This window comes from Phyllostomus discolor, chromosome 5 (genome assembly GCF_004126475.2).
Source record: "Phyllostomus discolor isolate MPI-MPIP mPhyDis1 chromosome 5, mPhyDis1.pri.v3, whole genome shotgun sequence".
Taxonomy (NCBI): domain Eukaryota; kingdom Metazoa; phylum Chordata; class Mammalia; order Chiroptera; family Phyllostomidae; genus Phyllostomus; species Phyllostomus discolor.
The window spans coordinates 95,698,175-95,710,987 of NC_040907.2; the positions used below are offsets into that span (position 1 = coordinate 95,698,175).

The 12,813-nt window shown below is 50.4% G+C and overlaps 1 protein-coding gene across 1 annotated transcript; it reads right to left on the bottom strand.

Annotated features, from left to right (window-relative positions):
• Positions 1-4,950: 4,950 nt before the first annotated feature.
• On the bottom strand, positions 4,951-10,870 carry FOXF2 (forkhead box F2). The gene is made up of 2 exons (XM_028514097.2): positions 9,316-10,870; positions 4,951-5,872 (listed from the first exon to the last, which is right to left on the bottom strand). The coding sequence occupies exons 1-2, from the start codon at positions 10,493-10,495 to the stop codon at positions 5,706-5,708; spliced, it is 1,347 nt and encodes a 448-aa protein (XP_028369898.1). The 5' UTR covers positions 10,496-10,870; the 3' UTR covers positions 4,951-5,705.
• Positions 10,871-12,813: the final 1,943 nt, after the last annotated feature.

Genomic DNA, 12,813 nt, shown 5'->3' on the forward strand with positions numbered 1-12,813 from the left:
TTGTACCTTAATTTGTTCTAAAAAGCCTCTTAATGCTCTGTCCTACCTTAATAGCTCACTTAGATTTAACATTTCACCTGGACTTTGATAGTAAAGGAAATAGAAGTCCCAGAACCAAACCTTCCACATCTCCCCGCAGTTACTGGTTCCATGAGAACAAAGCCTGCTTGAAAATTCAGAAAAGCCTCATCTAATGTCAGCACTGAATTTAAGGAAGAGAAGTGAAAGTTGTAACTTCAAGCTTGTTCTGCATGTAATTGTTAATAGAATTGTGGTCTCTCTCTCTCTCTTTGGTAATCTTGTTTTCCAAATTAAAATCCTAAAATCCTTCAGTGACTCAGTCTCCACCTGGTCTGAGAAACAAAGAGTCCTGCAGGATCATCCAGGAGCACCAGATTGGGAGAGTGACAGGGCTTCAGATGCACACAGCCCTTCAGAAGAACTGCAGTCCTAGTAAGTGCTGGACCCTGCCCTCTCCATGGGGCTGGCCAACTGGGTCTCCTCCAGGCCTGTGGGACGTTTCAATGGTGTGGGCTGTGCTTTGGGTGGTTTATGTGCTTCTTGGACACATGGCCTGATACACACCATGTGCATCTCATAACTTGTCAGGGTGGTTGTCGTGGGTGCCCTGGCACAATGGGGATGCTTACCCTTTCAGCAATGTTTCTCCTGTTTTAGCTGCCACCCTGTCCTCTCCTGACTGCTCAGTCCAGATAGGTGGAGTCCAACAGATTCAGGTTGGGGTTTCAGCCCTCTCAGTTACTACCTCTGTAGTGGTAAACAAGTCTGCTCATCTAGGAAATATGAACCTCTTATATAAGACTATTTGAAAAATTGACAGATCTTGCATGCAATTCAGCACAGAGCCTGATGCATCAGAAACACAACAGTGAGCTGCTTCTCAATACTCATAATACATTATGGATCACACAAGTCTTCCCCAACTCACAAGGGAAACAGCTTTCCTCTGATCTTTCTTCTCCTTGGGAGGTGTGAATCTGGATGCAGGGCCTGTGTCTGATGCAGTTTCAGGAGCAACATGGCCTCCCACAGGGGACCGTGGAGAAGAACCTCAGAGGCTCTACCGTAAAGGAGGTTGGCTGTGGCTGGGCTTACCTACATGCTGGCTCTAGAGTGTTTTCTAGCTGAAGGAAACAAAATATAGCCTCCAGATTACTCAAGCAAGGGGACATTCATGGGCTGCGTTATGAGCTCTATGCCAGGAGCTTTCCTGGGCCTTACTTCCATCTCCTCCTTGATGAAACAATGTAAGTGTGACAATAATGGCTTCACAGGCCATGGAAGAGACACCATGGGGAAATGCTTAGAAAATGGGAGTGCGGAGGTCCTGGATAAAGTGCAAATGACAGTGGCTGGAGCCCTTAATGAGGAGAGTGGGGGCAGATAAACTTTCTCTATAGATGAGGGCTTACTTTGGGGAACAGACAGTGAAATGCCCCCTAATAATTACCAGCGGAGAGAGGAAGGAGGTGGTCTGTTCCACAAATCATGGAGCCCAAACTCAATTAAATTCAAAGTACTGGAAGGTGACATGGCATTGTCTGAAGAATAGTCTCTGCCCAGCTATGGCCAAGGCCCCTTGGGAATCTTTTGATCTGTGAGACAGCAGCTCCAAGACTGGAAGATAAGATGGAGCCCTTCTGGAAGGCACTTGTCTCCCAGCTGCTCCTCAGACTTGCTCTGTCTCTTGCACAAACTTATGCCAAGAGGGCTGGTGATTCAGCCCTGGGATGGACATGGCCCCTTGGGACTGGAGAGATGAATATTTATCAGTTGGAGTGTTGTGGACTCAAGGCATTCTGAACTCCAAGGCTTTTATTTTTTCCCAAATGATCTCAGTGACTGTGTGCTGTGTCTCTCCCTGGCCAATGTCTAGTCTGTGGTGTTTTTCCTTGCTCAGATAGTGTTTCATAGAGGCAGGTTTGGTAAAATATCTTTCCGTTCCACTAACATATATTAAAATATATTTCCATTCTAAATAAGTTGGTGTCTGTTTTGAATTAATCACCTTGATGCACAGTAATTAGGTGTAGATGCATCAGCAAGAGTTTTTTCTTTCAGGAAGGAGGTAGTCATTCTATTTGTTACAGTATAGTGACATATACTATAGGCCTGAAGATTTTCCCCTGAATCAGGCTTCCACTTTCTAAAATGTCAAGATGGTCCTTCCTAAATTATCTAGAAGTGGCTGGAGCAGTTTAGAAAGTTTGAGCATGCACGACTAGAGAATTCTCTTACTTCCCCAGAATCAAAGCAGTTGCCAAATAAAACAAAAGTATGTGAGCCTTTCAGCCAGTGCCTGGCATTAGAGACTTGAGGCTATAACTGTGGCCTCAGAGGACAGCAGTCCAGCTTCAAAGGCTCCTTTGCTAACTTTGGAACAAAACTCTTGAGATATTTTTTAGATTCCTTCTTTCTAGACCTCTCTCTCTCTTCTCTCTGTTTCCCCTCAGTTCTGCCTGACCCATTTGTATCTAGGGATCATTATTTGTGTACACTGAGACTGCAGCCCCTTTCTTGCCTTCTTTCTGTTCTATCCTCAAAAGATTTTATAACCAATAAAGGAATTTTTTTGCCCCACTTGCTGCAATCACCACATCCTTTGTCTGGAGAATTCTGACACCACTGCTATGTGTAAGTGCCTAGACTTACTGCTCAGCTGAGGCAGGCAGACTTCAGTGATTCCACCTGACTCTTCCTTGCAGAGTTTAATAGAACAAAACAAGGGGCTTCACTGTTTTGAATAAAAATAGAGAGGTTCTGTTTTCTGGTACTGGGCTCAACATTTGTCCTTGCATTTCCTCAAGGGCCAGTAATTAATCACAGAGGTATTTGGGTGGGCAAGATATTTTTGAAAATCATTTTATATTGCCTAACTAATTGATAGATAAGCCATAAAACCACTCATCTGAACCTGAAAATATTTGTAATACCTTTTTAGACCTGTGGTTTTAAAAGTGTGGTCCCTGGGCCAACATCAGCATCACCCGAGAACTTAAATATTAGGAATACTATCTCCTAAGCCCCATATGGCTGAATCCCCATATGGATTGAATCAGAAACTAGGGTTGGGCCCAGCAGCCTGTATTTAACAAGCCCTCAAAATGATTCTGATGCACATTCAAGTTTGAAAATCCTTGCTTCAGAGATCCCTGCTTGAAGGTCGCTTTTAAGCCTGTGTCTGCAATGTCAGATTCAAAGTTCTTAATGTGATGTTGGGGAAAACGTATGAAAATAAACGGAAATTAGAAAACATGGGTTGAACTCTTGATAACAATAACCTAGTGAAGATCTGTAAATAGGATCAACATTCCCCACGTCATAATGATATGGAAACAGCAACACAAAATGAGTCTCTTGCATCTTGAAAGAACCATGAATCACAGCATGCCGGAGGTGGGGGTGGGTAGAGCAGTGTGCTTCTTCTTACCACTAGGGGGCGCGCTGGCTTTTCCAATGTGTTCACTCTGAGAGACGCAGCGTTTTTTGTCTTTGAGGTCCTGTCATTCTTTGTATAAACAAGTTACGTTCAAGTGTTTAGGATATAAATTACGACCATGCCGGCAGCCTAGGGAGGAATGTAAACACAGCACTGTGGTCGGAGCAAACTCTGAAACTGACTTCATAATTTATAGCAGGCCTCGGGTAGCTCAGTATAAAAAGAGAGAGAGAGAAAAAAACTCTAACTGCAAATATGATAATGGAGGCACAAAAAACTTTCAGTCACTGCTTAATTTTGGGAAAAACAGAAAGAAAGCATAAGGATTAAAAAGATAGTGAAGACTTTTTAAGACAAGAGGTTTGACTAGGGCGATGTCTTTGGACTGAAATTCACTTGGAATATAAAAACCTGTGTGTGAGATATCTACTCAGTGGTATTAGTGCCTGGTAATTAGTTGGGAGAAAGACCTTTCAGGGAATGAGTAACAAAGGAGAGTTTCAAAAGCGAAAGCAAAAACAAAACAAAAACCCAGCCCAGAGCTGGAGAAGAAAACCAAAGTGTGATTTTGAAGTGCTGGTCAGACAAGGGTGGCTGGGTCCTCCTGCCTAGTGGTCCTATGCTCTGTCTTTGTTATACATAGCTTTACCAGCCTTTGCCCATAGCATTCATGATTGGGAAATCTCGGGAGGCTGATCAAGAAAAGAACCAGGACTGTGCGGTGATTCCTGAGGGAAAGCATCAAATCCCTTGTGAAAAGAAAGGAGGAAGTACAGGGCACAGAGAAGAGAAGTGTGAGGGTTAGAGGGTGCCACTGCTAAGCAGGGCAAGCCAGGTTCTGAATTAGAGGGTGGGGACACAGAACAGGCACAGAACGTCTTGTGAGGGCCAGGTTCTGTTACTCTCCAAGAAAGGGAAAGAAACCATGATGGATTCTAGAGACTGCCCACTGCTGCTCTCACAGCCTTCCCTCCACCCCTGCCCCCATCACCTTTGTATGGATGAGATCAGCATCCATACAAACTTTGGTCTTGCAAAGGGGATGCAGGTATTGTTTCTTGGCACCTAATCCTCACTGGCTACTCAGCCTGGCCTGTCACTCTAAGCTGGTGGGTTAGAGGAAAGAGCAAAAGGAAAACTCTCCTTGAGCTCAAGAGAGAACAAAAAGGGCAATTCATTTCTTCAAATGAAACAAAATCATGCCTTTCATTATCTTGCCTGGTTTTCTTTCAGTTCCTTTCACCTTCTGGTTTTTGTTTATCCAGAAAGAACTAGGGTGGAGGAAAGAAGGGAATAACAGAAAATGTTCCTTCTCTTTCTCTTCTGAGAAGGCCCACAATCAGAAGCTGCCCTGTGTTACTCACTGCACAGACCCCACACCATGTCAATTATACAACTTGGGGGAAAACGTGTAGAGTTGCATTGGCTGAGTGGTGAGGACAACCTGGTGATTTCAGAATGCTGCAAAGAAAACAGGTACCTTTAAAACGACTATTTGTTATATACATTTTATTGAAAAATTTTTACATCAAAATAGTTTGGCAAACTGTAAAAGTATACATAAGTGCAAATATATCCCCCTTTTAAAATACAAGCAAAGTGTGAGTATACATGAGATAATAAAAATATCTTTAAAATATGGTGGTAAAAAATAACCTGGTAAAAATAATTGTATTGTCACAATACTGAAAACCACATTCTCAAACTAGACATATTGTTTCTAAATACTTTCTTAATAATGTTCTTTGGCACCTGTATCCAAACATAATGTTTGGAGAAACAGAATTCTCTCCTTATCTGGGCAACGAGGTGCGGCTTTCTTCAAATCTTGTGTTTAGCACTGCCTTTTTGAAAAGCATATACATTTTCATAGACAAAGAAAAACACACAAACAACTTGTCTGTGTTTTTCAGACCCTGATTACTGAAGGTAATGAAGATCCCAGAGTTACATGTTTATGTTTTTCATGTGGTAACTTTTTACTATCCCCACTAAGAAATTGAGTTCTCAATTAGTTCTCCCCCTCATTGGCTTCTGGACTTATTTAGGGCACGACCATGCCAGGGCCTGTCCTTCTACCAATGGTAGGCAAGTGTCAGTGAACAATGCTGGCCTGGGGATTCTAAGTGACTGATGTGCTACTGACTGCTATGGGGTGCACTTTATGTGATTCCATGTCAGTTCATTCTGCCTCACTCCCACCTCCATGGAGAAAGTGGCCCTGGCATGGCCTCCCTCCTTCTATTCACATGACACAGGGCTTAATATCCTGACATACACTATTGTGATGGTGGTGGTGATAATATGGCCCACTTGCAGAGGGGTGGAAGGAAGAAATGCCATTAAAGTTGAGGACGAAATCTTTTCTGTCACACACTGGGGTAGAGTGATGCTGGTATCGCGGCAGTCCCACTGAAAGAAGAAAATAAAAAATTCTTTTCAGAAACAAATTTGTCCAACTGAGGGTGGAGTGTATTATTATTTTTTTAATTACTGTAATTGGTGCCTTGTTTTGACTCAGGAGGAGAAGGGATTTGTCTGTTGCTATAAAACTGGTAGACGAAACCAGCTCTGGAAGTTTTTCAAAGATTTAAGCTGTAGGTCATAGGTCTGGAATCATTATGTTTTGTTTTTATGTACCCACAAACACCACACGTCCCCTCTAAACCAGGTTATCATGTGCTTGAACTTCCCACTGCTCCTGGAGGCCCAGAGGAACGATTCAATCAGGATTCAGTCGCCGGAGGAGCTGGGACACAGGACAGCGGGACAATTTGACCCAGGCTCTTGCTGAAGGTTCCTGGGGAACAGGGCTCCTTCCAGAACCCAAGCTTCCCACTCCAGAAACACCACCGTTGCCCTTGCATCTTGTTTCCCAGCTAACTGGCCCGGTCAGATTAGCATGCCACAGTAGGGATATTTCCTGTGCTTAAAGTGGGGACAGAAAACAATCCCAGCGCTAAAGAAAGGGCCAAGAAAGAAAGCGCAGTCTTCATAGGTCCAGAACGTCTTGCGCTTCCTCTGGAAAAGCCAGGATTCTGAGGAGCAGAGAACGCCCTTCGATGAGAGCTCAGCTGCAGACACTTCTGCGCAACAAGGCGTCTGCCAGCGTGGGGAACCTCTCAGGGAGGAGGGAGAAGGCCCGCAGCTCTCTTCCCCCATGCGCTCCTCGGCCGACAGGGATCCAGAGCCAGGCGGCCACTGGGCGCCCACCAGCCCACCCTTTACTGTCTCCGCGCCTGAGAGCCCGGATGAGCGATCTGCCAGGGGTGTTTGGCAAGCGCTGGGACCTGGCCTTCTCCGGAACCGGACCTCTCTCCGTGTCCGACTGTGTTAGGCCTGTTGGCCTGAGTCTGTCTGATCATCTGTGTAGTGTGGGAACCAAAAGTTGCACGTTGGTGCGAGGCCTGATTCAATTTTTGAGTGCGTTAAAACCATACCTGTCTCCTGCCGCGTGGTGCCCTGCTCGCTTCGCCTCCGCCTGGCTGCATCCCAGCTCTAACGAAGAGACCAGGATGCTAAGTAGCCAGTGATTGGGTCTACGCTTATTGCCTGGTAACACGTAATGTTGCTACACATGAACTGCAATGCTCTCATAACGCAGCGACTGGTCCACGCGTCCCCGATGTGCCTTTGTGGTTCTGCACACAGGTGCGCTCGGCCAGCAAACTACAGTACATCGTGGTACCAATTTCCGGATCTCCAAGTAGCTGGCCCAGCAGGACCCCGAGCGAACGCTCATAAGGTCGGCGCTTTCAGTGACCTGAAGGACAATAAAAGCCCCCTAGCTCTTTTTTTTTTTTTTTTTTTTTTGAACGGCTCTCAGGACTTAATGAAGGGCGCAGGGCCTCTCGGAGCACGCGGGACTTGGCTTCTCTGTCCCGAGTGGGAGGGTGCGCACCTTGTGGGTCCGAGTGGGAGGGTGCGGACCTTGTGGGTGTGCTGAGGGAGGGGTTCATGCTGTGTATGGGTGTGTGTGCACTCTTGAGCTCTGGGAGTGAGGGTGCTACTCGGCCCACAGCCTCAACCCTGCTCGACCTCCCCGCTCCTTGCTGGGCCCTGTACTCCTAGTCCGCTGCGAGTCCCGAGTCCCGGAGGCCAGCACACTCCGAACCCGGCCCTGCAGGGTGCCCTGCACCCGACCTGCCTGAGAGATGCCAGCAAGGGCTAGGGTACGGCGTATTTTTGAGAGATACGGGAGCCATGGGACCAGAGAGGAAGGTGCAGAGCACGCCCCTCAGACTTGGGCCAAAGCACAGTCTCCCGGTCGTTCCCAGACTAGGCCCAAAGGTCGTGAGAAGCTCTTGGGGAAGGCCACCGCTGCCGAAGCCTGCCTGCTATGTTCTCTCCAAGACAAAGAGTCCTGTTTCCGGATCCCTGCACTTCTGGGGCTTGTGAGTGCGCCCAGTGTGTGGAGTGGGAGAGGGCGGCCACACGAAAGGATTGTAAGTCTCTTTCGTGTGTGTGTGTGTGTGTGTGTGTGTGTAATTTTAGGGTACTCATTCGCGGCTGCTGCAAAACTCTAGAGCCTGGGTCCAGGTTGAGTAGGGCCTGCTGGGATGGGGGCACGGTGAGGACTGCCTGCACAGCCAGAAGAGCAGCGGGTGGGCGGGTGAGAGGACTAGTGGGCTCCGCCTGGGGTGGGCGGTGACTGACAGCCAGTCCGCGGGGATAAAAAGTATAAGAGAGGAGGGTCGTCTGTACTGGTTACTTGTAGAAATCCCCATAAAATTGAACAAGACTCTTCTTTCAGTGACTTAAATCAAGCTAAAATCCTCTCCGGTGTGGTCCTGCCGAGACTGTCTTTGTTTAGTTAACCTTTGAGACCCGCATTTAAAAGGCTTATTTGGGAAATTTCATCATCCAGGGAACCAACATCTTTTGCCCATTTCTGGGCTTCCCTTCTCCCCTGAAGCTCTTGTGGTACACCAATTCACAAACATATAATATATGCATTATCCTGCGAATCATTTTATAATGGGGGTAAGGCAATGTAAGTGAGCACAATTTGATGTAAAGACATGCCCGATTTTAATATGTGGCCGTAGGTGCCCCAGAGGAGGTAAATATAAGAGAGTTTATCTCCACTTTCTTGATAAATCTGGTTAAATATTGGAAATTTTCCCCCACCCTGTCTCCTCCCACCGATAGATTTGGCAAGTCAATAAATTTGAATTATCTTCAGCCAACGCAATTTACACCAGCAACACAAGTGGTGTCCAAGGAGTAGGCATTTCTCTAAGGGAGTCATAGTATGGACCTCAGGTCCTGCTGGCCTAAGACAAAGTTAGGTATAATCAGGTGGGCATTGTGTGGGGAGGCAGAAGACTCAACCTGTGCAAGATCCCAGCACCCCACTCTGCTTCCTTCCCTCACTTCTCCTCTCAACATCTGCCCAGTTGCAACCTCTCCCCACCCACATCCCCAGCATACAGAACTTGTCTTTCTGACATTTACTTTTGTGCAAAAATACAGCAAAACAAACTTTACAAAAGACAAAAGGAAACAGAACTCTATGGCCAAAGCCCCCAAAGGCTACATGCCTTCTTTCTAAGCTAAGTCAGGCCTGACAGTTGGACCTCCAGTTCATAGGGACACCCAGATACCCGAAGCTGGCGACTTTGTACCATCTTCCTAGGAATGCAAATGCTAGAGGCCCACCTCTAGGCCCAGGGCATGGGGGAAAAGGTAAGACCCCAGTTCTCTCCCCTCCATGAATAAGGTGCAGCTTCCCCCCAGCATCAGCTCCTATCAGTGCCTTCAGACCCCTAGGCTTCGGCAACCCGTTGCAATTTGCAGTAGCCATGAAACCTGGAGTCCTAGAGGCAACGCCCCCAGCAGGCTTGGTGCTTTACCTGACAGCTCATCCCGGGCGTTCTGGTGCAGGTAGCTCTGCTCCAGTGAGTACGAGGACATGCTGGAGTGTAGGCCTGCCGAGGCCGCGGGGTTGCTGCTAGGCGTCAGGGTGGCTGGCTGCTTGAGGTAAGGCGAGGCGCCGGGAGAGCTCCAGTGCGTCCCGGGGCTGGTGTAGGGAGAGTGGCACTCGATGGCGCTCGCCAGGGCAGGGGAAGAAGGCACGGGGCTGCTGCTGCTGTCCGGACCGTAATCCCCACCACCGCCGCCCCCAGCCGTGCCTACACCCCCAGGCCCGGCAGGCACGGGGCAGCTGGCCATGTAGGTGGAGCCCGGGTTGGGCGACATGTGCGGGACGTGGTGGTGATGGTGGTGGTGGTGAGGGTGTGCATGGCCCGGGGTGCCAGCACCGGCGTCGTAGCCCGCAGGCATCAGGTCGAGGCTGCCATAACCGCCCTGCCCGTGGCAACCGAGCGGCGCCGACGGGGGTGCCTGGAAGTCGAAACTCTGGGGCAGTAGTGAGGCCCCGAAGCCCAAACCACTCACCACGCGGTGGTACATGGGCTTGAGCGCCTGGCACTTCCGCCTGAAGCCGCGCGGCCGGCGGCGGAAAGAACCCTCCTCGAACATGAACTCACTGGCGGGGTCGATGGTCCAGTAGTGACCCTTGCCAGGCCGCCCGAGACCCTTGGGCAGCTTGATGAAGCACTCGTTGAGCGAGAGGTTGTGGCGCACGGAGTTCTTCCAGCCCTGGTAGGCGCCGCGGAAGAAGGGGAAGCGCGCCTGCAGGAACTGGTAGATCTCGCTGAGCGTCAGGCGCTTGCTAGGCGAGCTCTGGATGGCCATGACGATGAGCGCGATGTACGAGTAAGGGGGCTTCTCCGGCCGCCGGAGCCCGGAGCTTGCCTTCTTGGCGCCCCCGCTCCCGGCGCCCGCGCCGCCAGTGCTCTTGCAGGCAGCCGAGGAGGCGCTGGCCGAATTGGAGGAGGAAGAGGAGGCAGAGGAGGAGGAGGCGCAGGAGGAGGAGGACGACGACGACGAGGACAACGAGGTGGTCTCCAGGGTGGTGGTGGAGGATGACGGGCTCATCAGGGCGGCCTGGAGCGCTCCAGGGGCCGGGCTGCACGCACTGCGGAGTGGGGCCGGCTGTGGGCGCGGCGGCGGCCCGCCCTCGGTGGTCATCTGGGACTCGGGAGAGAGGCCGGGCCGCGGGGGCGGGCCCCGGGCCGGGAGCGGAGGCGCTGGAACCGGGTTGGCCCAGATGCGCGGCGAGTGTCCTTGCCCGGCACCCGGGCTGCAGCCGTGGCCACTCCGAGCCAGCGTCGCCTCCCTCAGCTCAGCTGTGGCTTCTGGCAGCAGCGGCGGCGGGTGGGAGGCAACGCCCGGCGCATCACGCCCCTGATTCTCGAGCCCCTGCCTTTCGAAACGGCCTCCCGGGCCACCGAGCCGAAGCTGCTGGGCGTCGGGTAGCTGCAAGCGGAGACTGTGGCCGGGACTGCAGCCGGGACCCAGGGGACGAGCTGATGTCTCCTTCAGGAGCGCTCCTTGCTCTGTGTCTCAGACTTCCTCCCGCCCGCCGCTCCCCCCGGCTGCGCTCCCTCCCTTCCTCCACCCCTACCCCGCCTTGTCCCCTCCTCACGCGGTCGCCTCGGGGAGGGCACTCTCCGCTGCCTAGGCGCTCAACCTCACCCCTGCTCCCCACCTGGCGGCAGGGTCCCTTTCTTATCACTTTCTTCACTCTCCAGGGTTCCCTTAGGTCTTTAATTCCTATCTCGGCCTCTTTCCTTCTCACCCACCCACCCTCTATAAAAGGAAGAAATCACAGGCTAACCCCCTTTTTGCTAGGATGACCCCCACCCCGAGCAAAACTCTGCCACCTATAGTTTTATAAAAACTTTCTCTTTGCCCCTTACAGCGCCCCTGCCTCTTATCCCAGACACCAACTGACCCTAGTGGAATGGACCTACCCCTTCTCTCCTTCCTCATCCCTCCTCCCTCTTCTCCTGCCCCTCCTCCTCCCTCTCCCACTCCTGCTCCCGCTCCTCCTATTCGCCCATCCTGGGCCTAGTGGTGCTGCTGCCGGTGCCGCCGCCGGGAGCCTTCTTAGTTGCCTTACCCCGGGTGCCCGCACTGACACCATCTGTCAACTTCATTTAGACATGGCAGCCCTCAGCACTCCAGGGGCCAGACGCCCAAAGGTAATGTGCCGGTCTCCTCTCTTTCTGACAGGGCTTGCAGGCCTTACAACAATTGTTAGTAGAGGGTGAGAAGCTAGGGCGCCCTAGCACCCCAGGGTTATGTCTTGGGGCAATCATTGGCATTTGCTGAACTTTGAGAAGAAGGGTTTAAGAGAAAACTAAACCAAGTTTTAAAGAAGCTGAAATCTGGTCAAAGAATAGGACTCATTTTGCATTTGTTTCCACTTCCTTTCCGTTTTCCATTTGACATTTTATAACAAATGCAAAAAGAAGGCCGGTGCTGAGTGAGGTAAGTAAGATAGCTGTATTTATATTCAGTCCTTAAGGGGCATGTTACTGTCACTAGATTTAAAGTCTTAATGTTGCCCACCAAAAGAATTGTACATCGGAAAGTTACCTTTGTGGCAGAATACTTCAAGTCAATGTGGCTAATTCCTCTCCCAGTCAGAGTCTGGCTGAAAGAGAAGTTGTGCCCTCAGGAGGAAAAACTTCCATTAAGGCTGGACAGTTAGTTATTGTATTGCACGTGCAAGGAAATGTAGTCTGACCAGAAACAGGGGCTGGAAGTGGGAGGTGGAGAGCAGGCCTGGGAGCTGACGGGGCATAGGAGAGGCCCAGAGGGGAGGTGCTGCAGACCAGAGCACCAAAATTGGAGGCAGCGCTGGGCACACCTCTGTGTCTACTCTGAAAGGACCAAGTGCTGGGAAACCTGGGGAGATTGTGGGGTGGGCAAGAGAGGGGAGATTGTGCTGAGATCCTGTGAAAGGTGGGCAGCAAAGGGCCTTGGGTGGAACAGAACCAAGTCAGGCCTCTTGGGGCTGATGTTAGCAGTCTGTGCCCCTAGAGTGCCTGGGGGGACTGCTCCTGGCTGAGTGTGCTGGGGCTGTAGAAGAGGAGTGGGAAGGGTGGGAGGGGAAGGGTGGGGGTTGGGCTGGGTCTGGCCCCAGACAGTGACCTGAAGTTGAGTGGAAGCAGGCTTTTTCCATCAAACCCTGCCTGGATACCACACACAGAGACTGAGTGTCAGTTTACTGCCTTGAGCCGGTTCCTTTTCCCTAAGCTCCACAGTAATTAGACAAAGAAAACCTAAATTAGTTGAACAGGCGTCGACAGCTTCCTCCAGGGCACCCCTGGTACCTACATGGGAATGTGTCCGAAAATGGCTTGATTGTAGCCGAGAGTCAGCTAAGAAAACACAGCCCAAATGAACTCAGTTTACCACCTATTTCCAATAGAAAAAAGAAACAAGTCATCCTTTTCCGGATGGGATGTTTTGATTGAGTTGGGGTAGGGGGTTTGTCA

Coding starts and splice junctions, on each gene's coding strand:
- FOXF2 (XM_028514097.2), bottom strand. CDS start 10,495: ATGACCACCGAGGGCGGGCCGCCGCCGCGCCCACAGCCGGCCCCACTC. Junction 5,873..9,315: donor CGCCCGGGATGAGCTGTCAG/GTAAAGCACCAA, acceptor TTCTTCTTTCAG/TGGGACTGCCGCGATACCAG.